This window comes from Artemia sp. Qi Xiang Cuo, chromosome 6 (genome assembly GCF_049724085.1).
Source record: "Artemia sp. Qi Xiang Cuo chromosome 6, ASM4972408v1, whole genome shotgun sequence".
Taxonomy (NCBI): domain Eukaryota; kingdom Metazoa; phylum Arthropoda; class Branchiopoda; order Anostraca; family Artemiidae; genus Artemia; species Artemia sp. Qi Xiang Cuo.
The window spans coordinates 1,485,436-1,512,137 of NC_142799.1; the positions used below are offsets into that span (position 1 = coordinate 1,485,436).

Sequence of the window (26,702 nt, forward strand, 5' to 3'; positions counted from 1 at the left end):
TAACTGAGATCAACACAGCTACGCACACTTAATTTAGAGTTTAACTTCCAAAAATCACAACTTTGGAAGCCTATTATCCTGATTTTTGACGGTCTAATTTACTAATTTACTATTTGGGTGCCAATTCACGAAAATTTAACAAGAGGGAGAGGTTTTTTCAATTTCTTTTTAAATGAAAATACATAAAAGTTTAAAAAAATCCGTATTTTATTTTTTAACAAAAAAATATTTTTCAATATCGAGGGGGTTTGCTCCGACCGCTTCCCCCCTTTCCAATGGACACATCTGCTACTGAGGTGCATAACAAACGCTAAGCTAATTTGTAAGTTTGGTACTCTGCTTAATGACATGGAACAAGAACCTATGAACCATACGAACAAGAACATATGAACCATACGAACCATACGAACATAGAACCTAAGAACATACGAACCATACGAATAAATCGTCAAAATTGCTCTTCCTCCATTTTCACTAAATTCATTTATAAACAGTAAGTCCAAATGTAATTTAAGATACGTCCATTTTCATTTCCCTAGTGATTGTTAACGAGGTGAAAAGTACCTAAATGGATATGTTGCACTATATATATCATAAGAACTTCTTTAATTTGTTCTAACTTAACACATACAATAAAATTGTTGTAATAAAATAATACATCAACCAAAATTGGTCACGCGAAAAAAAAAATGTAAACATAAAAATTTTATTGCCGTTTGTAACATGTTTCAACCTTATTGATCACTGGGTACTCTCATAAACATAAATTGTAAAAAAGAAAATCACGAATAACTAAATAACAACAGGATCATCAAATAAAGTATCTCTAAGCTCCAACTGGAAATCTTTTAAAATACCAAGGACATCAAAATTAAAATATTTTTGCCTCCCCCCCCCCTTGACCTATGTTAGGTCTGCTCATATCTGAAAACTGCGATTTTCTATGGTTTATTTTTTGATTGTTTTAAAATTACGTAACTTTTGTGGGTGGTACTACCAAATTTTAGTCAGTGTTGCCACGTTCAACCGCGGAAATAAATAAACAAAACTAATTAGTTAAATTTAACAGCGCCTTCTATCCGGAAAAATTCAAGCATTAGTAATTTATTGATTCCCGAAAGTAACTACACCTTCAAATGTAAGCAACACTCTCTTAAGCTATTTAGTGCTAATTGTTTTTAGCTAATTTTTTGCTGATTTTTCGTCCACTTTTTTTATTTTTACACCCACTACTAGCAAAAACTACACATGCTATTCCTTTCTGTTTCTTTTTCCGAGTTCCCGATTTTTCCTAATTTTCAAGATATATTTTTGTTTTATAAGTTTTAACTTAACCGATTGAAACAATCAGATTCTATTTTCACAGTCCTTGGCACTTGCAGTTTTCGTTCATTTTTATGTTGTGCCTGGCTTATTTTGAGCCGTATGAGCTACTCTACAGTTACTGCACTCTTTAACATCTGGATTTGCTGCTGGTACAAGAAAAACTCTTTCACAGCGACTGCAGGTCTCTTGCGGTTCGTCTGAAATAAGGCAAATATTGGAATATTTACATATAATATTTTATTGAATATAAATGAATACCAACAATATTCTATTAAGAATGTTATATTAATAGAAAAACTATATATATATATATATACATATATATATATATATATATATATATATATATATATATATATATATATATATATATATATATATTATATATATATATATATATATATATATATATATATATATATATATATATATATATATATATATATATATATATATATATATATATATATATATATATATATATATATATATATATATATATATATATATATATATATATATATATATATATATATATATAGGGATAAATACAAAAAATACTAGATATTTCGATCACACGTGCAGTTACCGTCATCAGCAGAAATGTCCAGTATTTTTGTGTGAATTGTCACTATCTATTAAAAGGATTTATCCCTATTTGAACTTTATTTATGATCAAGAAAGGCAGTGTGGTATTCAAAATATCTAATTCCTAATTACGTATAATATCTCATCAGATACAAACAAAATATTTATAATATTTTTTAAAATTTAAATATTTTCAAAGTTAAAATAATTCTTTAATTTTTTATTAATTGACATATAGGTTTTTTCATTGGTTCGTTCGAACGCTTTTGGTACGAATACAATTCTCTCACAACAATCATGGTCTCTTGGGGTTAAGACTAAAAAAAAAAGCATAAGTCGTAAATGAGGGGAAAGCTCTTTCACAGCGATTACAGGTCTTGGAGTTCGTTTGAAAGCAAAGTTTTATTTTATTTACGGTAATACGTAATTTAATAATAAATTGCTGAGAAAGTAAAAAAAAAAATATGATTTTGGGAAATTTATTTGATAGCATACATCTTTGCCTAAAATCAAAATACAACTCATGGACAACAAGAAGTTGTGGGCTCACAGTTACATCCCTGATCGCTGTAGGTAAATCAAACTCGAAATCTTATATTACAGGGAACTGTTGGGCTGGGATATCCTGGCACCGCGCGGCTCCCGAATGGCCCAAGGTCCTTGAAAAGCTCTCGTAAACTCAGATTATTCTCAAATACTTACCCTTTGTTTTGCTTTTTCTTTTCCCTCCCCTCAACAGCCGCAAAAAAGTCCAACATAAATATCTGCCCATTGTTTACGATTATTAAAGAGACTCAATTATTTCTAAAGTCATAACATGGCAATGTTTAATTTTGAGAGGCATTTTAAAGAAGTGTAGTTTATGGTGGTATCGATTCTTGAATTAAAATTCAAAATTTTCTTTTGTCGATCTGCTTAAAACTTACAGGCAAGGGCGCATCCAGGATTTTTGTTCGGGAAGGGAGGGGACTTACAATAAAAACAGAAAAAAAATTGTATGCACATTTTTTTTATATTTTTACGAGCCGGGCAAAAATTTCAGGAGGGTCAAACCCCCTACCCCCCCCCCCCCCTCTGGATACAACCTTGCTTACAGGGCATGTAGAAAGAGATAAAGAAAGTTCAATGAATACACGACATTTCGGAAAAAAAAATTCAGCAGAATCGATTCATGACCTCCAAAATTTTGTTTTAAAGACTAAAAAGGAGAACTATTTTTATAAATAACCTAAACATTTATTATATTTAAATCATATTTAGAAAAATAACAGCTATACAAAAGGGGCCCTTCAAGATTCTCTTAATAAAAAGATGGATTAAGAAACGAGTTTAAGCTTATAATGAAATACATTTATATTAAAGGGTCCATAAGATGGAGGTTAGGATGGCTTCGGAAGAGATGGCTTGGGAAACCCATTGAAGAGTGAAAAATGTGTAGAATTTTAAATCCGTGTAACTTGAAATTCCCTTCATGACAGCCCAAAATTTTATAGCAAAAATAATTTTAAAAAACTCGTGCCAAACTGCGATAAATGGAACGCTTTGACGGAACGTTCAAATTTTGCCAGTAATTCAAATGACAATCCAGTATTTAAATTCTTAAGTAGAAAAGCTTTAAAAATTATAAATATTCCTATAATTAATACACAATAAACAATGTCAAGTCAAGAACTTAGGAAAAATTAATTTAGAAAAATAACTTAAAAAAAGTGTTTAAAGAAAATTTAGTAGAATCATGGTTGCTGCAATAGCTGCAATTTATTAAATAGCGAGCTTCATAGTTTAAGTAACTCTATAAAAGAACAAAAATTAGCGTGAATGAACAAATGAGACCTGAAACGAGCAGAAATTAAAATAAATAATCAAGTGAACCTTAAAAAGGACAAATGTTGCTATGAATTACTAGAAAAAAAACTTGGAAAAAACAGAAATTAAAGTAAATAATTCAGCCAATCTTGAATTACCACAAATTGAATGGAACTTACCCCCTCAAACCTACTAAATCCCAGAGTGTCCTTTGTTTTTTGCTGAAAGTAAAAGATAGTTTAAACAGCTTGTCTTTCATCATTATTATATTGAAAAATTAAAAACAGCTCAAGCATCCAGGAATTGTGTTAATATATCATTTTGCTTTGAACCTTCAATCCAGTTTCAATATTCTGATATGCAGTAAATCTTGATAAATGCTTTTCTCTTTTTCAACACATTCCTTTCAAATGTATAGAGATCAATTAGTGGATTGTGGATAATGTATAGACTCTCCGATTCAAAATGTTGCAGCAACAAACAAAACAAACTGCTATGAAATTACCGTTCTGTTCGTTTCAGGAGGACTCCTTTATTTTCTTTGAAAAAACTTTTTTAGAAAAGTTTTTTTTTAATGAATAGCTTTAAGTATCGAACAATAGCCTATATAATATCACACAGTACCTTGAAGTATTCAATTTAGTAAAAAAGAGGCTATAAGTAAAATTAAAATATTAAAAAGCAATAATGAATTAAAAATAACAGCTAAGTGATTATGTGCTGTTAATCAGGACTCATTAGAAAAATACAACCCGCCTTTAAGGGTTTTAGTATTCCCACTCTACCCCTACTCTGCAACAACCCACCACACGCCACCATATCCCTATTATCCATCACTGAACTCCCCATCTACAGCCAGGGGCGTCCCGAGGGGGTGGCAGGGAGAGGTGTGCCGCCCCCAACTTTTTTGGCATTTGGTAAAATTTTTGCCGAAGGCGAAAATTTCGGCACAAATTAAGCAAAATCGGCTGAAATTTAGCAAAATTCTTTATTTCTGCAGAAAATTCGGTACAAATCAGGTAGTGATTCGGTAAAATTTACGAAGATCATCCCCCCCCCTCTCCATGCGAACTTCTTAAACAAAACACAACGAGTAGCTTAAAACATTCAGAAATAGCAACTAATTTCTGCTATCCAAGGCAGAATTACTTATTCTGCTGAACAAGGATTGCTGAGTAAGCTGAACAAGGATATTTCAGCTTACTGATTAGTTCATAAACATAACACGGTAGAATCAATAAAATCAATACATGGTAAACACACCATTTCAGCAGTGGCGTATCCATGGGGGCGCATGCCCCCCCCCTAACGTCGTCTAAAGTAGTGTAATTTACTTAATTAACGCAAATTTGCGTTAATTAAACTTGTTCCTAACGCAAGTTTATCAGGTCAACCTTTTTGCGCCCCCCCTTAAAAAGGTCCTGGATCCGTCCCTGCATTTCAGAAATTGTGTTAGACATCCACCTAAGCTTGTTTACTAGTTTTGAAGTCACTTTGTACAAATGTGAGCAAGCGTCGAAAAGCAAAACATCGCATGTTGGTATCGTCTTGTTCGAGGACAACTCTTCCAGCATCTGGTCTGATCAAATTTTAAAATTGAACGTAATATTTTCAAGTTTTAAACGCCCTTGGACCAATTAAAAAAAATAAACAAGATACCTCACCCTTGCCTTAATCAGCATTATAATGGCATTTTGAATAAAGAATTTGGATTCTACAAAATATTTACGACGCCTTTGCAAAAATCTTCTGTGAAAATCAGTGGCGTCAAATGAGGGGGGGGGGGGGCGGTTGGCCCCTAGACTTTTTACTCCCCTTCTAGATTTCGAAAAATACCTTTTCGGGATGTTTAAATTCAAAAAACCTTTTTTTAATATTTTAAATGAAAAAATTTGACAAATTTGCCCCCTCCTAGATTTAGAAAAATATATTTCACCCCCCCCCCCCCATCCCGTGGCTTAATTTTCAAGAATTAACACCACAGGTGGAGAACTTTACAAAAATATTCTAGAAGGCTTATGAAAAAAAGGCTTGTGAAAATTTTAGAATAATCTTTGTAATAGAGTGTATTTTCTAAAGTCAGATTTTGGGCAGAAATAAAGCGATTGACCTGAGTAGGACACTTACGGTGACAGTTTTTACTAATACATATCTGAACTCGCTGTAATTTACATTGGTATTTAAAAATACGTTAATCTAGAAAAGAAAATTAGATAAGTTTTATTCAGAATTCCGCCTTATCCTCATATTTTTTCTATATTGACTAACCTGACAGTTTATTCTGATAAAATATGACTTTCTGGTAATAAGTGTTAATATTTGAAAATTGAATTGAGAAGAATAAGGAGATTATATAAGTTTTTCCTAGAATTTTGTATTGCCTACCCAAGAATGTCCCTACGACCCCTCACGACACATCCTACTATTTGTACGTAATTAGTGGCTTCAAAAGCCCTGTTAATGTCAATTTTCGCGGAAGTCAAGTTACATTTTACCCTGTGATTCAAAAATTGAGAATTTTGGTGTTGTTACAAATTACCAACTAAATTAGAGTTTGAATGGTAGGGAGTTGTATGACAAGTTGTTGGATATGGAGCTATGCGATGGGGAGTTATTTGGTTGGGAATTGTGTTAGTGATGAGTCTTGGAGTTTGAAGCTGTGGCGATTTATTTTTTTGCAGAAAATTACCAAGTATGTGCACATTTCGTGTATTTTTATCCTCTAGGTGGAAGGGGGGATGCCTGAAAGTAGAGATACATCTTGTAGTGACAAGAAGTGGACTGTAATATTCCATAAACTAAGGAATAATATTTGCTATCGATCTTTTGCGTAGACTCACTTAAAACATTTTTTTCGATAATTATTGATGATTTCCGATTTATACAAAGCTAGCATACTATTTAGCAAGTGGAGAAAAACATAACTTTAGATTAGGGCTGGAAAAAACGAACAAAACAAACAGAGCTTCGTAAATAGACGGAATATAGAATATGTTCGGAATATATTCGTAAGCGTACCACTCAAATTAAAAAGCTGAATATAACACATTTGGTATCAGGGATGTTCGTAGGGGGAAGGGTGTGCCTTCGTGCCCGTTCCCTCCAAAATCTGGGCACTTCTTATTCAAATTCTCAAATAAATTTAGTTTTTATATTTAGCTCCCCTTCCATTTATTTACTATTGCCCTCCCCTCCCCCCTGAAAAAGATTTCTGATGACTTGCCTGCATGGTACGCTCATTTTTTAATTCGATAACATTTTCGACACAGAACATAGAAGCATGATAATTTTCCCCTTAGGTGAATAGGGTACAATACTAAGTAAACAAAGAGCATGAAAGCTTTAATCCATGGATAAAAAAATAACCCAAAATAAACAATAATAAATAAATAAATAAAAAATAAATAAACAAAACAAGCCGAAGAATTGCAATTAGCCTAAATTGAAAATACAGGATTGATGATTTGCCGATACAAAGCTAGCATAATATTTATGAAGTAAAAAGCAATAAGATTTTAGACTATGTCTGAACAAAACCCATTAAAACAAGCAGAAGTTTTTAAATAGACAGAATAATGAGGATATTTCTGAAAGCAGATTCGCATCAGTCAAGAAAAAATCGGGCATGATCTAGTAGAAAAAAGAGATTATTGCCTAATACGTCCGTGGTAACAGTGTGCTTTAATTCCAATTGCTTATTTTTTTGGGACCTACTTTATCTACATTATTTTTTAAGCATATGTCAGAAAAGGAAACCAATTAGCTCCGCCTTTTTTAATGTTGTTGCTATGTCAAGTTTCGAGTCGGCAAGAATAGCCTTATCCTGATTGGTTCTTTTGTTGAAAATTTTAAACCAGTAAGAAGAAAAAAATAATTTGAGTTAAAACATTGTTTACAAGATAATTTTCTATTTCTTTGTGGTCTGACACATTTGGTAAGCTCTATTTTCGTTTTGGTATGCCGAATTTGGCTAATTTTATGACAAAAGAGCAATCCTCCCAATCATAGATTCAAACAGATAAAGTCTGTTTCTTGAATTTATCCAGTTATAAGTACGACATTTCAATTTTTTTCGGATCAATCAATAAAAAATGAGGATTCGGTTACTAAAAAAAAATAAAAGTAAAAATTTCTTATTTATCCTCCTTTTTAATTTATTGAAACTTTTAATTTATCCAAAGTTAAGACAATATGTATGCTAGCTTTGTTTAGATCTTTCGATTACAGCGAAAAAGACATAACAAAAAGTACTACACTTTGCAAATAGACAAAAATTAACAATACGTACGTAATTATTTATGCCAAGTGGTTAAGCTACGGTATGTTAAACATAATCTTTGACATTTAAACAAGTAATTTTACGCTGTGTTGACGTAAAAATCCATCAAACCACGATAATCATCGTCTAAAACCACCACAGTCATCATTAGCAAACTGTGCAAAAATGAAAAATGTGGAATGAAGACGGGGATTCAAGCTCTGCTTAACCGTTCAAGGCTTTTAAGAAAGTTTTTAGCTTTTTAGTAAATGCTTTTTTAGAAAAAGCAAAGGCTTTTTAGAAAAAGTTTATTAATTTATTTTTTAAATTTATTGCTTACTCATCGAGAAATTCCATTTTGTTGCAACTGTTTGGACTTTTTCGTTACGTGCCATGAGCTTGCGTTTTAAGTGGAGCTGTTTTTAAGTGGACCTCGATTCTGCTTTCCGAACAAAATTTGTTCCGTAAGATTGTATAATGTAACATAAAGTCTTTTGTTATGCTACTGGGCAAGGTCTTATGGCACTATGTGAAAACACTATTGCATCGATTAAGGAGAGAGAAATAATTGGGTATGACAGACAAAATTGGGTATGACAAACTTTTGACACAGGGACATAACTACAAATGACAGATTATGTACATAACGCTAGAAAAAAAGAGACGTAGGTATTTTGGAAGACCACAATGCCTTTGCATGACGAACAAATAACAGTTCCATAGAAACAAATCCTTTTATTTGACAGTGAAATTACAAAAAAATCTCTGGGTATTTCGGTCGCATATGCATTGGCCGTCGTCAGCCAATGAACTAGAACAATACAAATAAAATACGTATATTTTTACAAAGCAAACCAACACTTGTTGTTTTGTATAGATGTCGGTGTTTTATTTCCATTTTTTAGTTTATCTGCTGATGGCAGTCACTGTGTGACCGAAATATCCAGAAATTTTGTTGCTGTTTCGCTGTCAGATAAAAAGATTTGTCCCTAATGAACTGTTATTTATACGTAAAAAAGAGAGAGAGAGAATAAAAAAATAAAAAAAACACAACAGGAACAGAAAAAAAACAACATATTTTTGGCATAGAAGCAAAAACTTGTTGGCTATTTCTGTTTCACATTCCAGAAAGTCTCACTGGAAACAAAACAAAAATGGAATCCTCCCAAACCCAGATTCACATATGAAAAATGTTTTTGAGGTATACTTTCATGAAATAGTTGTATTAACACTCATTTTACATAATCAAGAAAATATTCAAATTCAGTAAAAAGTAACTAGTAAAAACAGTAGAAAAAAAGTAGGCAGCTCGCCAAGTTGACCGGCCAAGCATAAGAAAATGTTTTTTAATAACTGTTTAACACGTAATGTACAACAGGAAGAACGTTACGCTTAGTTAAGCTATATAAATACAACCTTTATGCTTATTTTACTAGTTGCGGCACAAATATAGCAGTTATTCCAAATAAGTATGTTTTAGTTTTAGAACATCAATTAAGGTTCATTTTTACTACCTAGAGAAAAGAAACAATAATAGTAACAGTAATAATCATAATATAACAGTTATAGTTTTGCGCTCTGTGCAGTGTGTAATAATAAGGGATAATGCGCAATATAGGAATTGCGAAACCTATATATTTTCTTTTGCCTATATAGACAAAGTTTATCACATAACAAGGTCTTTTTTATACGAAACGTTCTGTTTTGTTCTAAAAACGAAAGGTTAAAAATATGTTTAATAATATTTTCAATATTTTCCTTGACATAGCTAATTACGACTACTACTACTAACAACTCACTACATCAACAAGCCACCTAAGGCCAACACAGCTACGCACGCGCCTCATTCAAAGCCTCCCTCTTTACACTCTCCCAGGAAGTCCCCATTTCCCTTAAATCTTTCCTTACGACATCCTCCAACCCCATTCGGGACAACCTGCTTTTCGTTTGGCCCTAGACGGTTGCCCGACAAGGACGATCTTGGGAAAATCTGTGATTCTTCATCCATAAAACGTGCCCTAGCCATCTCAACCCTTTTCTCATTATGGCTCTAGAAAGTGGGATTGACCCCCATTTTTCGAACAGCTTAATGTTCGAGATAGGGTCAGTCAGTCAGGTACGCAAAACAATTCGTAGGCAATTTCTCTGGAAAACATCTAGCAAATCGTCCTCCGTTTTTCGTATTAGCTTCGGATTCGCTAATTGGCTTAGTGAAACTTTGGAGCACGTTAAAATTAAAAAAAGAGGTCTCATACTGGATTACGGAGGTGTATCCTCATTCCAAGGCTGTATCCAGAGGGGGAGGGGTTGAACCCCCCCCCCCACCAACCAAAATATTTTTCCGACTCGTAAAAATGTAAAAATATAAATACAGACAAGTTTTTGGTGCAAATTTGTAAGTTTTTTTTGTAAACCACCCCCTGAAAAAATCCTTTTGTAATCCCCCCCCCGAAAGAAATCCTGGATACACCCTTACCGCATTGTGTCAGAATCACTGATATATCCCCGTTGATTTTTCTTATGCAGCGCTTGGTGGATCCATAAGTACCTAGGGACAATTAGGGCCAGAGCAACTGGGGCCAAGGCCTCACAAAAGGCGTTGTGTCCCATCTGGAAAATTTACGAGAGGGGGTAAAACTTTCAACCCTTATCTTTACTCATTTATCCTCCAAAATTTTTAACTTTAAACGGGTGAGACATGTATATTGACAAAATGTAATAAATATCCTACCCTTAAAAAAATCATGCATAATATACAGTTTAAGTAACAATTTAAGTGCTAGCTGTAATTCACACAAATTGAAAGTTTGTGGTTTGAAAATTAATGTTAAGAAGACTAAGTCGCTAAGACTAGGATTAAGCGAAGGACGAGATGTTGGATAACGAGAAAATTGATCAAGTGGACAGCTTCACATACATAGGTATTATCAAACAGTTCGTGGAAATGAACAGTAAGTAAGGAGCGACCCGGCTCAATAGTAACTGAAACTCTAAAAAACGAAATTTTGATACCAATAGATACATCAAACGAATCAAATTTTTAAGCTGATTTTCAAATATACAAGTTTCATCATGTTTAGTCTTACCCATCAAAAGCTAAGCGCCTGAGAAAATTTGCCTTATTTTTGAAAAAAAGGGGAAAAAACCCCCTAAAAGTCTAGAACTTTAATGAAAATCACACCATCAGATTCAGCGTATCAGAAAATCTTACAATAGAAGTTCCAAGCTCCTATCTGCAGAAATGTGGAACTTTGTATTTTTTGCCAGAAGAAAATTCACAGATGTGCTTTTTTTTTTTTTACAGGGGTGATTGTATCGACCCAGTGATTCTAGAATATCGCGGGAGGGCTCATTCAAATAGAAATTAAAAGTTATAGGACCCTTTTTGAGTGACCAAAAAAATGGAGGGCAACAAGGCCCCCTCCCACGCTTATTTTTTCCCAAAATCACCCGATCAAAATTTTGAGATAGTCATTTTGTTCAGCATGTTCAAAAAATACAATAACCATGTCTTTCAGTATTACTGAATCCCCCCAGTCTCCGGGGGAAGGTCTGCAAGTTATGAACTTTGCCCAGTGTTTACATATAGTATTGGTTATTGGGAAGTATAAAGAAGTTTTCAGGGGGGATTTTTTCTGGTATTTGGTGGGTGGGTGGGTCGGGTGATACGTGGGAGGATCTTTCCATGAAGAAAGTTTTCATGGGGGAAGGGACATTGCTATGAAAGGGGGGCCCGATTTTCCAGCATTCTTTAAAAAAACAATCAGAAATTAAATATAAAAAAAAAAAAAATTTCAACTGAAAGGAAGGAGCACCATCAAAACTTAAAACGAGCAGAAATCATTACGTATATGATTGGGCTCGCCCCCTAGTCATTAACTTGCTCTTTACGCTAAAGTTTTTTTTGTACTTTCATCAGAGCCATTTATTCTAATTAACGGCCTTTGTGATTAAGAGGTCATTCTTAAAGAATTGGAACAACGTTTGAACTTTAGCGTAAAGAGCAAGGTATCGACTAGGGGGCGAACTTCCTAATATACATAATCAAAATATACGAATATAGAAGTTCGTTCTGTAAGTTAATTCGTAAGTTAAGTCAAAACGAAATTTCGAGAAAGCCATTTAACCAAAAAAAGTAAAATTAATATGGAAACTTCGTTTTAATTATTCATATACAGTGAGCCAAAATCAAAGCTGCATTAATTCAAAAACGTTTAGAAACTGAATTTTAAAAAAAAACAAGTTTTTTTAACTGAAAGTAAGGAGCAATTTTTAAACTTAAAACGAACAGAAATTATTTCGTATATGAAAGGGGCTGTCCCCTCCTCAACACCTCGCTCCTTACGTTAAAGTGTGACTCTGTCTCCCGACCTTATGTTTTAAACATTAAAAAAAAACTTTAGCGTAAAGAGCGAGGCGTTGAGGAGTGGACAGCCCCTTTCATAAACGGAATAATTTCTTTTCGTTTTAAGTTTTGATGTCGCTCCTTACTTTCAGATTAAAAAAGCTTATTTTTTTATTTAATCAAACAGTTCGTGGCAACGAACTGTAAGTAAGGAGCGACCCGGCTCAATGGTAACCGAAACTTTAGAAAACGAAATTTTGATACCAATAGATGTATCAAAAGAATCAAATTTTAATGCTGATTTCAAATATATAAGTTTCATCAAGTTTAGTCCTACCTATCAAAAGTTACGCGCCTTAGAAAATTTGGCTGATTTTCAAAAAAAGGGGGAAAGACCCCCTAAAATTTATAGAACCCTAATCAAAATCACACCATCATATTCAGCGTATCAGAGAAACCTACTGCGGAGGTTTCAAGGTCCTATATACAAAAATGTGGAATTTTGCATTTTTTGCCAGAAGAAAGATCACGGATGCGTGTTTATTTGTTTGTTTTTTTGTTTGTTTTTTTGTTTTTTTTTTTCCCAGGGGTGATCGTATTGACCCAGTGGTCCTAGAATATCTTGGGAGGGCTCATTCGAACGGAAATTAAAATTTCTAGTGCCCTTTTAAGTGACAAAAAAATGGAGGGCAACTAGGCCCCCTCCCACGCTCATTTTTTTTCCCAAAGTCAACCGATCAAAATTTTGAGATAGCCATTTTGTTCAGCATGGTTGAAAATATGATAAATATGTCTTTTAGGATGACTTAATCCCCCGAAGTCCCCGGGGGGAGGGCTGAAAGTTATGAACTTTACCCAATGTTAACATATGTATTGGTTATTGGGAAGTATACATACGTTTTCAGAGGGGATTTTTTCTGGGAGTGGGGGGGAGTGGATAAGGGGTTATATGGGAGGATCTTACCATGAAGGAAGTTTTCATGGGAGAAGAGACATTGCTATGAAGGGGGCGCCGGATTTCCCAGCATTATTTAAATAAAGATCAGAAATTATATATAAAAAACGAGTTTTTTAACTGAAAGCAAGGAGCAACATCAAAACTTAAAACCACAGAAAACATTACGTATATGATTGGTTTCATCCCCTAGTCAATACCTCGCTCTTTAAGCCAAAGATTATTTAGTACTTTCATAAGAGCTATTTATTCTAATTAACGGCATTTGTGATTAAGGCGTCATTTTTAAAGAATTGGAAAAAAATTCGAACTATAGCTTAAAGAGCAAGGTATTGATTAGGGGGCGAACCCTCTAATATACGTATTAAAATATAAGAATATAGAGGTTCGTTACGTAAGTTAATTTGTAAGTTACGTATATTTATTACTAATAAAAACGTTCGTAAATAAAATTAAACAGGTTTCGAGAAAGCCATTTAACCAAATAAAAGTAAAATTAATATTAAATTTTTTTTTATTATTCATGTACATTGAGCCAAAATCAAAACTTGCATTAATTCAAAAACGTTCAAAAATTAAATAAAAAAAACAAGTTTTTTTAACTGAAAGTAAGGAACGACGTTAAAACTTAAAACGAACAGAAATTATTCCGTATATGAAAGGGGCTGTCCCCTTCTCAACGCCTTGCTCTTTACGCTAAAGTTTGACTTTCTCACAACTCTTTTTTTTTAAACAATGAAAAAGTTTAGCGTAAAGAGCGAGGCGTTGATGAGGGGACAGCCGTTTAATATACGGAATAATTTCTGTTCGTTTTAAGTTTTAACGTCGTTCCTTACTTTCAGTTAATTTTTTTTTTTTTTTTTTTTATTTAATCAATGGTAAAGACGTCGGGTGCAGTGAAGATGTTAAAAGTGATTCAAAGCGATTCAATCTAGTTATATCAGGGGTCCCAGAGTCTGAAACTCCAGACGCACAGATAGCTCTTGGCCTTTGCCGAACCAACGATTTGGGAGCTACCCTGGAAACGGGGGATATAGTTGAGACTAGGCGCTTTGGAAGACCAAGCGACAACGGCAGACCAAGAAAACTACTCGTCAAGCTCAGAGAAGACACTTCAACCTTTGTGAAACGAAATAACATCCTGAAAAACGCTCGGAACCTGAGAACCTCTGATGACGCCTTCACCCGCCGCGAAATCTACATAGGCCCTGATCTCACCCCACTCCAGCTCCAGTCTCAAGCCGAGAAAAGAAGGCTCAAGAGAGCCGAAAGCTCTGCCCATAACCGGAATGAGGAAGCCTCCTCAGGTCAAGGGCAACAATAGCAACAAAAGACCAGAATACCAACTCGACCTCCTAAAACTCAGCAAAGCAACCCTTTTGACCTCCCAAGAGTCATGCTTGTTAACGCCCAGTCACTCTGCAACAAAATCACAGAACTTAGCGTTCGACTGAAATGTGAGAGGGTTGAGGTATGCTGTGTCACAGAAACTTGGTCCGCTACCCCATCGACTGCTAGTATTCCAGGCTATGACCTTTACACAAAAAATCGCAAGGATAAAGATGGCAACGTTATAACACATGGCGGTGGAGTGGGTGTTTACATAAATGCAGATATTGAACACGAAGTTTTGACATTCGCTGAACACACAGATACCTATGAGCTGCTCTGGGTGAAAATCAAACCCAAAGTACTGCCAAGAGCGTTTTCGTCAATAACTTTCGGAGTCCTCTATTTTCCACCGCGAGCCGCTTACCGCAAAACCCTAATCAACCACCTCCAAAATTCTATCGACGATATTCGATGCATGTATCCTAATAGCGGTATAGTATTGCTTGGCGACTTTAATGATCTGGACAGGCGCTGGATCAGTCAATCTCTTGATCTGAAGCAGGTAGTAAAAATTCTTACTACGGAAAAATCAACTATCGACCTCATCTTCACAGATATGGGAGAATTCTACCACGATCCCGAATCGAGCCCCAGCCTCGGAAGGAGCGCACATTTCTCTGTACTGTGGAAGCCCAAAGGAACCAAGCCAACGGCTACCAAGGAAACATTCGTCTGCCGACCTCTGACTACACCAGGAAAAGAAGAATTCTCTAAATGGTGCGTAAATAAAAACTGGTCCCAACTGTACAGATTATCTGACGTTAACCAGATGGTTGGACTCTTAAATTCCGAGATAACCAGCGCTTACCACTCATGCTTCCCAGAGAAACGTGTCAAACGCTCTTCTACGGACAAACCATGGGTCACACAAGAGATCAAGAAACTCATCAGGAAGCGTAATAAAGTGCACGCCTCAGGCAACAGAGAGCGCTGGAAAAAAATGAGGAACACCGTGGTGTACGAATGTAGGAAAGCTGAGAAAGCATATGGGGAAAAGCTCTCTAAAACAGTAAACTCCGACTCCCGCTCATTCCACAAGACAGTTAGAGATTTAATAAGCCCCCAGCGCCCGACGACCTTTCACATACAAAAAGATAAAGGTGAACAGGTCACTGCAAATGATCTCAATGAGTGGTTTGCCAAAATCTGCAGATCCAACCCTTCAGCCGAAACGAGTGCATTCAGCGCCAAGATATCTGAGATTCCAGTCGTTCTGCCTATTGAAGTGTGCAGGGTCCTAGAAAAGATTCCTGCGCGGAAAGCCACTCACCCAGCGGATCCACCGCCAATTTTGATCAAAGAAAACGCTCCTTACCTATCAGAGCCTATAGCTGCCATCATCAACCAGTCACTGATAACAGGGACGTTTCCTGAGCCGCTCAAGGAGGCAGTCGTAATCCCTGTTCCCAAAGTCACACACCCCAAAGAACTTGGAGACCTCCGACCGATCTCACTCACGCCGCTACTCTCGAAAGTATTCGAAACTTTCATAAACAGATGGCTTCTGGAGGAACTCAGCGAAGTAATTGACTCCCGGCAGTATGGCTTCCAAAGAGGGTGCAGTACAAGTCACTACCTTATCCAGATCGTCGAGACTATCCTAAGTCACCTAGAAGTTGACGGGGCATTTGTCGACCTCCTTCAAGGGGACGTCAGGAAAGCGTTCGATACGTCTAGCCACGAGGAGATTCTACAGTCCATGACCAATTTTCACGAATTCCTGAGAAAGATAGTAGAAAGCTTCCTTTCAAAACGGAAGCAAAAAACAAGGTACAAAGGCGAACTGTCAGACTCTACAGACCTTACATGTGGAATTCCTCAAGGAACAAAAATAGGTCCGACCCTTTTCCTGTTGCTTTGCAACACGATAGCTAAATGGCACAGAGACAGAGCGAAGTTCGCAGACGACCTAACAATGATGCTGCTACAAAGACTGTGTGAAATCCTTAACCTAGAAGAAATGGTCGTGAAGCTCGAACGGGACTACCTAGAAAGAAAACTCAGCATCAACAGGACCAAGTCGGCAATAATGAGAATTTCCTTCTTAAAGCACAGCGTACCGGCCTTGCCTGACGTCGGCATACCGGCAGTTCACAAAATGAAGATCCTGGGTGTTATCTTCAATGATAAACTGACTTGGGATGACCACTTAAATCACTTGCTGTCCCAGGCTATGCCTCTGCTTAGGTCACTGACAAAGCTACGTCGCTTTCAACTCAGCAAAAATGCCCTGGTCACCTACTATAGGAGCCGCATGCGACCAATCCTAGAATATGCCTGCCCTTTCTGGCATCCTGGTCTCACAAAAGAGCAGAGCAATAAGCTCGAAACAATTCAAAAGAGAGCCTTGCGCATCATTCTAGGAGACAGCCAATTGCCCTATGAGGAATGTCTGGCGAAGCTAGAACTCACAACACTTGAACAAAGAAGACACGAGCTCCTCATGAGCTTTGGCCAGTCCATCTTGACTTCCCAAACACCGCGACCTTCTCCCACCTGATATCAGACAAGATAACCGACCAAAGACCCGCCACACAAACCAACTACAACCAAGCACTCCAAGTGCCACGAAACGCTACAAAAATTCATTCCGACAATACTTCACTGAAAATTACAACAAATAGTTTTCATAATTTTTTTGTAAATGCGACTATTTATCCGTTTTGTGATATTTCGTATTAAATTATCTATCTATCTATCTATCTATCTAAAAGTAGAATAGCCAAGGCTTAGGGTGTTTTTCACAGTTGAAAAAAGTTTGGAAGAATAGGAGTATAAGTCCACGAACCAAATTTATAATATTGGAAATTGTGACAATGGTCAAGTACGGTTCTGAAGCGTGGGCGCTCCGAAAAACGGAAGAGGACTTCCTAGATGTTCAAGTTAGCCACGGGCCTGAAGTTTCAAACAGTTCGTGGTAACGAACTGTAAGTAATGAGCGACCTGGCTCAATGGTAACCGAAACTCTAGAAAACGGGATTTTGATACCAATAGATACATCAAAACAATCAGATTTTAATGCTGATTTCAAATATATACGTTTCATCAAGTTTAGTCCAACCCATCAAAAGTTAAGCACCTGAGAAAATTTGGCTTATTTTTGAAAAAAGAGGAAAAGACACCCTAAAAGATATAGAACCTTACTGAAAATCACATCATCATATTCAGCGTATCAGGGAACCCTACTGTAGAGGTTTTGAGAACCTATGTACAAAAATGTGGAATTTTGCATTTTTTGCCAGGAGAAAGATAACGGATGCGTGTTTATTTGTTTTTTGTTGTTTTTTTTTCCAGGGGTGATCGTATCGACCCAGTCGTCCTAGAAAATCGTGGGAGGGCTAATTGGAACGGAAATTAAAAGTTCTAGTGCCAATTTTAAGTGACCAAAAAATGGAGGGCAACTAGGCCCCCTCCCACGCTCATTTTTTTCGCAAAGTCACCCGATCAAAATTTTGAGATAGCCATTTTGTTCAGCATGGTCGAAAATATCATAAATATGTCTTTTAGGATGACTTAATTCCCCGAAATCCCCGGGGGGAGGGCTGAAAGTTATGAACTTTACCAAATATTAACATATAGGGTAGTATTAGTTGTTGGGAAGTATACAGACGTTTTCAGGGGGGATTTTTTCTGGTAGGTGGGGGGGGGATGGGTCAGGGGTTATGTGAGAGGATATTTCCAGGTCCCCTCCCAAGCTTATTTTTTTCGCAAAGTCACCCGATCAAAATTTTGAGATAGCTATTTTGTTCAACATGGTCGAAAATACGATAACTATGTCTTTTAGGATGCTTTTATCCCCCAAAGTCCACAGGGGGAGGGCTGAAAGTTATGAACTTTACCCAATGTTTACAAATAGTATTGGTTATTGGGAAGTATACAGACGTTTTCAGTGGGGATTTTTTCTTGTAGGTGGGGGGGAGGGATGGGTCGGGGGTATGTGAGAGGATATTTCCATGAAGGAAGTTTTCATGGGGGAAGGGGCATTGCTATGAAGGGGGTGCCGGATTTCCCAGCATTATTTTAAAAAAGATCAGTTTATTTTATATAATAAAAATAAGTTTTTCAACTGAAAGTAAGGAGCAACATCAAAACTTAAAACGACAGAGAACATTACGTACATAATTGGGTTCACCCCCTAGTCAATACCTCGCTCTTTAAGCCAAAGATTTTTTAGTACTTTCATAAGAACTATTTGTTCTAATTAATGGCCTTTGTGATTAAGGGATCCTTTTTAAAGAATTGGAACCAAATTCGAACTTAAGCTTAAAGAGAAAGATATTGAATAGGGGGATTACCCCCTAATATACGTATTAAAAATCTTTGAATATAGAAGTTCGTTACCTAAGTTAATTCGTAAGTTACGTATATTTATTACTATTAAAAACGTTCGTAAATAAAATTAAACACGTTTCGAAAAAGCCATTTAACCAAATAAAAGTAAAATTAATATACAAATTTTGTTTTAATTATTCATGTACGGTGAGCCAAAATCAAAATCTGTATTTATTTAAAAATGTTTAAAATTTAAATAAAAAACCAAGTTTTTTGTTAACTGAAAGTAAGGAGCGAGGTTAAAACTTAAAACGAACAGAAATTATTCCGTATATGAAAGGGGCTGTCCCCTCCTCAACGCCTCGCTCTTTACGCTAAAGTTTGACTTTCTCACAACTCTTTTTTTTTAACAATAAAAAAATTTAGCGTAAAGAGCGAGGCGTTGACAAGGGGACAGCCCCTTTCATATACGGAACAATTTCTGTGCGTTTTAAGTTTTAACGTCGTTCCTTACTTTCAGTTAAAAAAACTTGTTTTTTTATTTTATTTTTTATTTAGTTATTTAAGTTTTTTTATTACCATCATACCCATTGCAATGAAAAATACTAAAACGCTATTAAACACGCTTAGCATTTAAGTAATTACAAAGACCGCGCTATCTTGCTATCATAGGAATGATAAAGCAAAGCAAAGGAACAAATAGGGTTAATTTTTCAAATACAAGGGAATAGGAAACCTCGCAAAGAGACTCTCAAATATTTGCAGCATTCATCATCAGCAGAAGCAGTATCAAATCAATAAAGAATTAACACATCTTACAATAAATGTGTAAAACTACGAGCCCTTTAGCATAGTAAAACCCAGTTGTGAATATGATCTTGGTATTATGATAGTGAACACCAAGATCACAATTGTTGATACGTTGTTTTAAGGTAGTTTAATTGTTTCGATGGTTTGATAATGCTTCCGCAGAGAAAAATTGTCGCTTGTTGAATCCAAATATTCACGTTCTCAATTCTTTTCAAATAATCGTGTTTAAATTCCTCGGGTTACAGGATTGGACCTCCAGAAATCAATGTCCCTGTTTACATGCATGGCATTCATAGTATGAACGTAGCTATGGCAAATGAATATTGAAGAGAGGTAGGGGTGGTCTCATTGTTAAGTCCAATACGTAAGATTTGCTAATAGAAATCACAATCACTAGGAAAACATGAAAGTTTTGCTATTTTGTCATAAAACATTTATTTAAGACTAATAAAATTAATACTATTTTAATACTATTAATAAATTTAATACTAATAATAACATGGATGTATTTTTTTTACATTTTATAACTATTTAAGGACGATTTTCTGCTTCAAGGCCGTCCCAGGTTTTCAGTTTTAGAGTTAAAAATTTCAACGTTCAGATAACCTTGTTTTTTTTACTTTTTAGTGAATTTGGAGATAAAACTATTTTTTAAGATGTTCATTTAATATTTAATATTTTGTTCCACTGTATTGTAAATTTAACCCCGCTCACTCTTAGTCCTGCTAAGCTTTTAGCAACATTGCAATCTCCGCTTACAATGTAACTTTAAACCAAATATTACTTAGACTTTCGAATTAATCAGTAATATGACCCCCTAACAATTTGACTCATTAAAAGATAATCCTAGGTGAGTTCCCGAGATTTAAAATGCAAATGACTGCTCAACTCAATGGAGATACCTGAACTAAGGGGTTGCAAACCTTAGATTGCTTTATTTACACCAAAGAACGACTTTGATAATTCAAAAGATGTTGTATAACACGTTGTCCAACAGGGATTCTTAAATTACCGTCTCTAATCCAGAACGCTCCATCGATTATATCACTTTGAGTTACTGAATTTGACTTAGTTCTTCAGACGCTTAGAAAGTTTCTATTTTACTCCAAATGTGATATGCCTCCTTTCCTCACATTTAATACAGTAAAAAAATGTCAAATTTCGATATTTATAAAGTATTTATCTTATATTTTATCTCATCATCCTTGCAACTACTAGTTAGTATCAATAATATTAATAACAATAACAATAATAACAAGCAACTATTTGTTAATAACAAGAATATTAATAGCAATAATAACAAGCAACCACTTGTTAATAACAATAAAAGAAAACCTGATACACATTTTAGTGTTTTTTCAGCCATAGATTTATGTTTTCTAACATAACACCGGCACCTGAGCATGGATAAGAAGCTGCAAAAGTAAACTAAGAATCGTTGCAGAGGCAGAGTTGTTATGAAATTCTTCCAAAATTTCCTAATACCACCAAAAAAAGACGTTTTTCTTTAATGGCGTTTTCTTATAGGCGTGTTAAGACGCTTTTCTTTTAAAGAGATTTATATTTTGTAACATAACATCTTTTGAATATCTGCAGGTGAGCACGGATAAGTAGATGCAAAAGTAAACAAACGGGAAAAGAAAATACCCCCACAGATTTTGAAAAATGGATTTTGTATCCCCCCCTCTGTATTTTCGTGAATTGACACCCTGACGATATCCCATTTTAACCAACAATTTTGATGGTTACATTTTACTTAAATAAGAAACTTCAAGCATAAATCTGGCTAAAAATTGAAAATTGAAAAAAAAGTAAAAATAATGTCACTTTAACAAGAATTCCTTTGTGCAGGAACTCTATTAAGAAGCATAAGATGCACCAAGCCATCTTCACTTACAACCAGTCCCTGAATTTCCGGGGTTTCCCCAAGGTTGTTCTTAAGAAAACTAGATTCTCTGAAATCTTCCGGAAACTTAGCATTCGTAAATATACAAACCTCAACATAAAAAACGAATCTTTAGTTTTGATTAACTTAAATTTTGGGAAAAACTACCACAGAGCAGAGGCAGATCCAGGATTTTTGTATAGGGGGGGCGCAAAATAGGTTGCTCCGATAAACTTGCGCTAGGAGCAAGTTTAATTAACAGAAATTTGCGTCAACTAAGTAAATTACACTACTTTAGACTACGTTAGGGGGTGCACGCCCCCTTGCCCTCCTCTGGATCCCCCACTGCCACAGAGCCCAACTTACTTTCAGGAAAATTTGTGCCAACCTCAGAAAATCGGGGATGGTAGAAGAGCTGCTTACAAAAGACAGATGGAATTTAGAACTAACAACTTTAAACTTATGTGTTCTCACTTACCATGGGTTTTTACATGAGCTCTTAGATTACATGACAATGCAAATCGTTTCGGACAAAGATCGCATCCGTGTGGCTTGTCTCCTAGAAAAGAACAATTTACAAATAAATTAAAGAAAACTAAAATATTTCATTATTGCTGGATAACAGTAATAACGAACCTAACAATGTTATTACTTTTTTCTTGATACTACTTAAATTTCAAAATTTTATTCTTGTTTTCTCTTTTAATTATACATTACTCATTGTTTTCTAGTTTTTGAAGTGTCTTTAAATTCAATTCGAAGTTTGTCGTCTTTGATTCTTGTTAAATAAAAGAAATTGTTTTCAAATAAAGTAAAGAGTCACATTAAAATTAAAAACAAACAGGAATTATCTTGTATGTGAAGGGGTGTTACCCTGCTCAACCCCCGACTCTCTACGCTAAAGCTTTTTATTATTACCTAATCTTTCTCACAAGCTTACGCTCGGAATCTGGAATGCGAAGTTGCTGAGCAAAAATATAGAGACTCATTATGTTGATTAAGGGCGGAATTTCCTCAAAATGCAGGGGAGGGGGAGGCAAAGTTGGAGCTAATTTTCCTTTTCCCAGGTTGACTGAAAATTACCAATTGAAAAATAGAAAATGAGCCATACAGTACTGTAAAGGCAAAGTTATACTAAAGAAAACTGATCTGTTTCTGTGGAGTCTTCAATTATGTAGGCCTATCTCAGCTTTGACAAGGTTTTTGAGGACGCTAAGTCTCAGCTGGGGAGAGGAGAAGTCTCAGCTTGGGAGAGGGGCAAATTAGGGTGTGGGGGTATTTGCCCCCTTGCCCTATAATAAATTACGCCCCTGATGTCGTAAAGGGGCGCTCATTAAAGTAATTAGATAAAACTAAAAAATACGTTTTGTTTTCAAATGAAAGAAAGAGCAACATTAGAACTTAAAACAACAGTCATTGTTCCGTCCTTTGGTACTTTTTATTGGCGTCAATTCACAAAAATTTAGGGGGAGGGGGGCAAGATACGTTTTTCAAAATGTAAAGGGGGCCAAATGTGTCATTATTCTGTTTTTTCAAAGAAAACACCTCAAAAAAGTTCAATGAAGATACTCCCAAATCAGGCAATTTCTAAAATCAAGGCTGGAAGAACCTAAGCAGGGGGGGGGGGGCAAAAGCCTGTAGAAATTTCAGTATCCATCCGAATGAACCCTTTTTTGATATTCTATGACCACTGGTTCGGTATGATTACCCTTGGGGAAAAGTAAAACAATAAAAAATAGACTGTCCTTCATGAGAAAAAAAAACCTATGTTAGATAGGCTTGAACCCTCTGCACTAGGAATCTCTAATACGCTAAATTTAGCTGAGCAATTTAGTGAGATTCTTATACCCTTCTTATGGCTCTTCTCCTTCTTTTCCTAACTGAAAATAGGTATATTTTCCCAGACTTGTAACTTTGGACCAATAATTTTAAACTTGGTGAATTCTAAGTGTTTGGAATCAGGGATTTACGCAAGGGGGGCCCCGTAGCGTCCCCCCCGAAATCCTAAATTTTCGGGAACTTCTCATTCAGATTATCGTATAAAGTTTTTTTTATCCCCCCTCCCCCCACTAATAATTTGTTTTTATTACCCCCCCCCCACCGAAATTTTTTTGTTGTTGTCGGGACGCTTGAATAGTTCCTGGGTACGTGCCTGTTTTGAATAAATCGTTTTGACTAATGTTCGCACGAGCCGCTCTTTACTTAAAGTTCATTACGACAAACAGTTTTCTGATATTATGGAACCAGGGGCAGATCCAGGATTTTTTTTAGAGGGGGGGGCGCAAAATAGGTTGATTCGATAAACTTGCGTGAGTAGCAAGTTTAGTTAACGCAATATTGCCTTAATTAAGTAAATTACACCACTTTAGACTACCTTAGGGGGGCCCACACCCCCTCGCCCCTCCCCTGGATCCGCCACTGTACGGTACTCTATGATCTATTCAAAGTATATCTTTAATGATGTTTTAAGAGATATATCATTGTTTCATCTGAGTTGTATAAACTGTACTTCTCCAGCTGCCAAATCCAAAAGTAATTTATAAAGTCATTGGACAAAGTTATTGGAACCAGTGGGCCCCAACGAGAGGGGTCTAAACTTAGACTTGCACTTTCGAACACACTATGGGAACTTGAAGATGATTTCCAGACGCTGGGCTGCTCACCCTTTCATTAGTTGGACTCCCTCAAAAATGGATTTCTTGTTATACCTCTTGTAGATCAATTATCAAAAGCTTCTAAAGATTTGATTCAGGGCAGTAATTTTTAAGTTTTTAATTTGATTTAATCATTAATTACTAAATCAGTGATGAACCACTGGGCGTTTTTTTAATTATATAGTTGCGGTTATTCTTGAAGTTTGGCTTTCAATCCCTGGCCCATTTATAGTAGTCTGAATAGTGCTTCACTGGACTCAGATCCTTCGGATTAAATTTATTGTATACTCTGCCTATTTGCATTATCAAACGTTTTACAAGGATAATCACATAGGGCAGGCAACCCTAAAATGGTTACTTATCCAGCATCTTTTTGTTATTCAGAATGTAATAGTTTCTAAGGCTGTGGTCTACTACCCTGTGTACATTACTAATACCTAAATAACAATGTTGCCAACACCGTGTTTAAGCTATGTTGATACTATCAGATATAAAAAGGTTCTTTGAATAATTCATACTGTGCACTCCTGTGTTGAATTTCGCACATTGTCAGATTCAGGGAGGTAGTAGACCGCATGTCGTTATACCCTTAAAATGACTGGCAGATAATGGTATGTAGATTTTAAATTGTTCTTAGTGGGGGAGGCTGCTTCTGATGACCAAATGACACAGCAAATAAGTAATTAACGATTACAGGGGGTATAAATCGTCTGACTACGAATCACAGAAATATAAAACCTATAAAGCATAGACAGATAAAAAACCACGCTTATTTTTCGAAAGCAGGTATTGGGGACCAAGCAAATGCGCTGGGGGACGGAGGGGCCTAAAGAATCCCCCCTGAAATCCTATTTTTTCGAATTTTTTGCCACTTCTTCTTTAAGCTGTCAAATATTTTTTCCGATCATTGCCCTCCTTTCCCCGGGAACAAATCCTTCTTACGTGCCTGGTTGAGATTTTTTTAATATTTAATACTTTCTATCATCTTTTTTTCTAGATCTTTCCTGAAGATGTTTAAGACAAATGTGAATAATATAAAAAAGCAGAATAACAATTATCGAAAATGTACGGGAGAGGGGCAAAATCAATTTTCCCAAATTTAGATGAGGACAACTCTGTTGTTTTTCGTTCGTTTTAATGAAAATACACCCAAATTGACATCCCTGAAAAAGATAATTTTAAAAGAGAGTTAAAGAATTTTCATAGTAAAAGCAGAATCTGAAAAAGCAAAAAGAAAAATTTCATGGCAGGGCCACCCAGTTTCCAGAGATTTTTCTCTTCTTTTTTGGCACACCATTTATGAAAGTCTAGGCGTCAGAGAAGGCCATTGTTCTTGTACCGTTCAAGGACATTCCGATTTTTATTTGATCCCAGATGAATAATCAAGACCAATACAGGTTAAATTTTTCTTAGTGGGGGAGGCTAATTCTCATAGGTGAATGACACAGCTAATAAGCAATTAACAATCCCGGAGTACGGACTGTCTGGCCACGAATCACCCAAATTCTTTCTTCGTTGGTCTTAAGTTGTCAGTTTTGCAGTAGAGTTAAGCGACTTGCACATTACAAACACCATATTCTAAGCTAAATGGTTAAGGTATATTACTTTAAGTATAACCTCGAACACTTTAACGAGCCCTTTCACACTAGACTAACGTTGAAACTCATCATAATCATCATTTAAAACCACTACAATCACCATAAGCAAACTGTTTGAAATTTCAAAATGTGGAATGGAGATCGAGATTCAAGCTCCAATTAATCATGAAAGGCTTTCTGGGAAATATTCAATCATTTATTTCAAAATTTGTTGATGGATCCCCCAGAAATTGTGTTCTGTTACTATTGAATTGCCTTTTCCTTAACGTAAAATAAATTTACGTAACAAATTTTGTAAAGTTTTATTTTATATAGAACTGCTTACGTTACAAAAATAATGGTACTTATCGGTTATATAATAAACACTCGAGAATTTTTACATTCTCGATCATTTGGATCGCAAAGATCAGATAGGATAATAACCGGTTAGTTTGCTTTGACTAGTGATATAATAAAGTGTCTCACCATGGATATTCAAATTAAGATTTGGGGTTTGCAAAGGACCGAAGAACATGCAATTATATTTTTCCAGGATAAGGGATTGTTGCCCAGAACAAGACACTGCATCAATGGACACGCAATGACTTTGTACTCGTACTCTTACCAGGATCCTGGACATTATAAACGTACAAAACAATTTTTTCAAATAAAATTAAATAGTGACATTAAAACTGAAACAAACTGAAGTTATTCTGTGTATCATGGGGAGGGAGCTGTCACCCTTCTAAACCCTCATTCTTTACGCTAAGTTTTGACTGATGTTTTTATTGAAAGCAGTTTAGAATGCAACATTTCTGTCAAGTCAAGTAAGTC

At 35.6% G+C, this 26,702-nt stretch overlaps 1 protein-coding gene across 1 annotated transcript in view; it reads right to left on the reverse strand.

Annotated features, from left to right (window-relative positions):
* Positions 1-614: 614 nt before the first annotated feature.
* LOC148950783 (uncharacterized) overlaps positions 615-26,702 on the reverse strand; it is an 89,295-nt gene continuing 63,207 nt past the window's right edge. Inside the window, exons 7-8 of the mRNA XM_089090011.1 lie at positions 22,116-22,196; positions 615-1,523 (exon numbers count right to left, since the gene is read on the reverse strand). Of these exons, the coding sequence (XP_088946137.1) occupies positions 1,396-1,523; positions 22,116-22,196 (209 nt within the window). The 3' untranslated portion in view covers positions 615-1,395. The remainder of the gene's footprint in view (positions 1,524-22,115; positions 22,197-26,702) is intronic.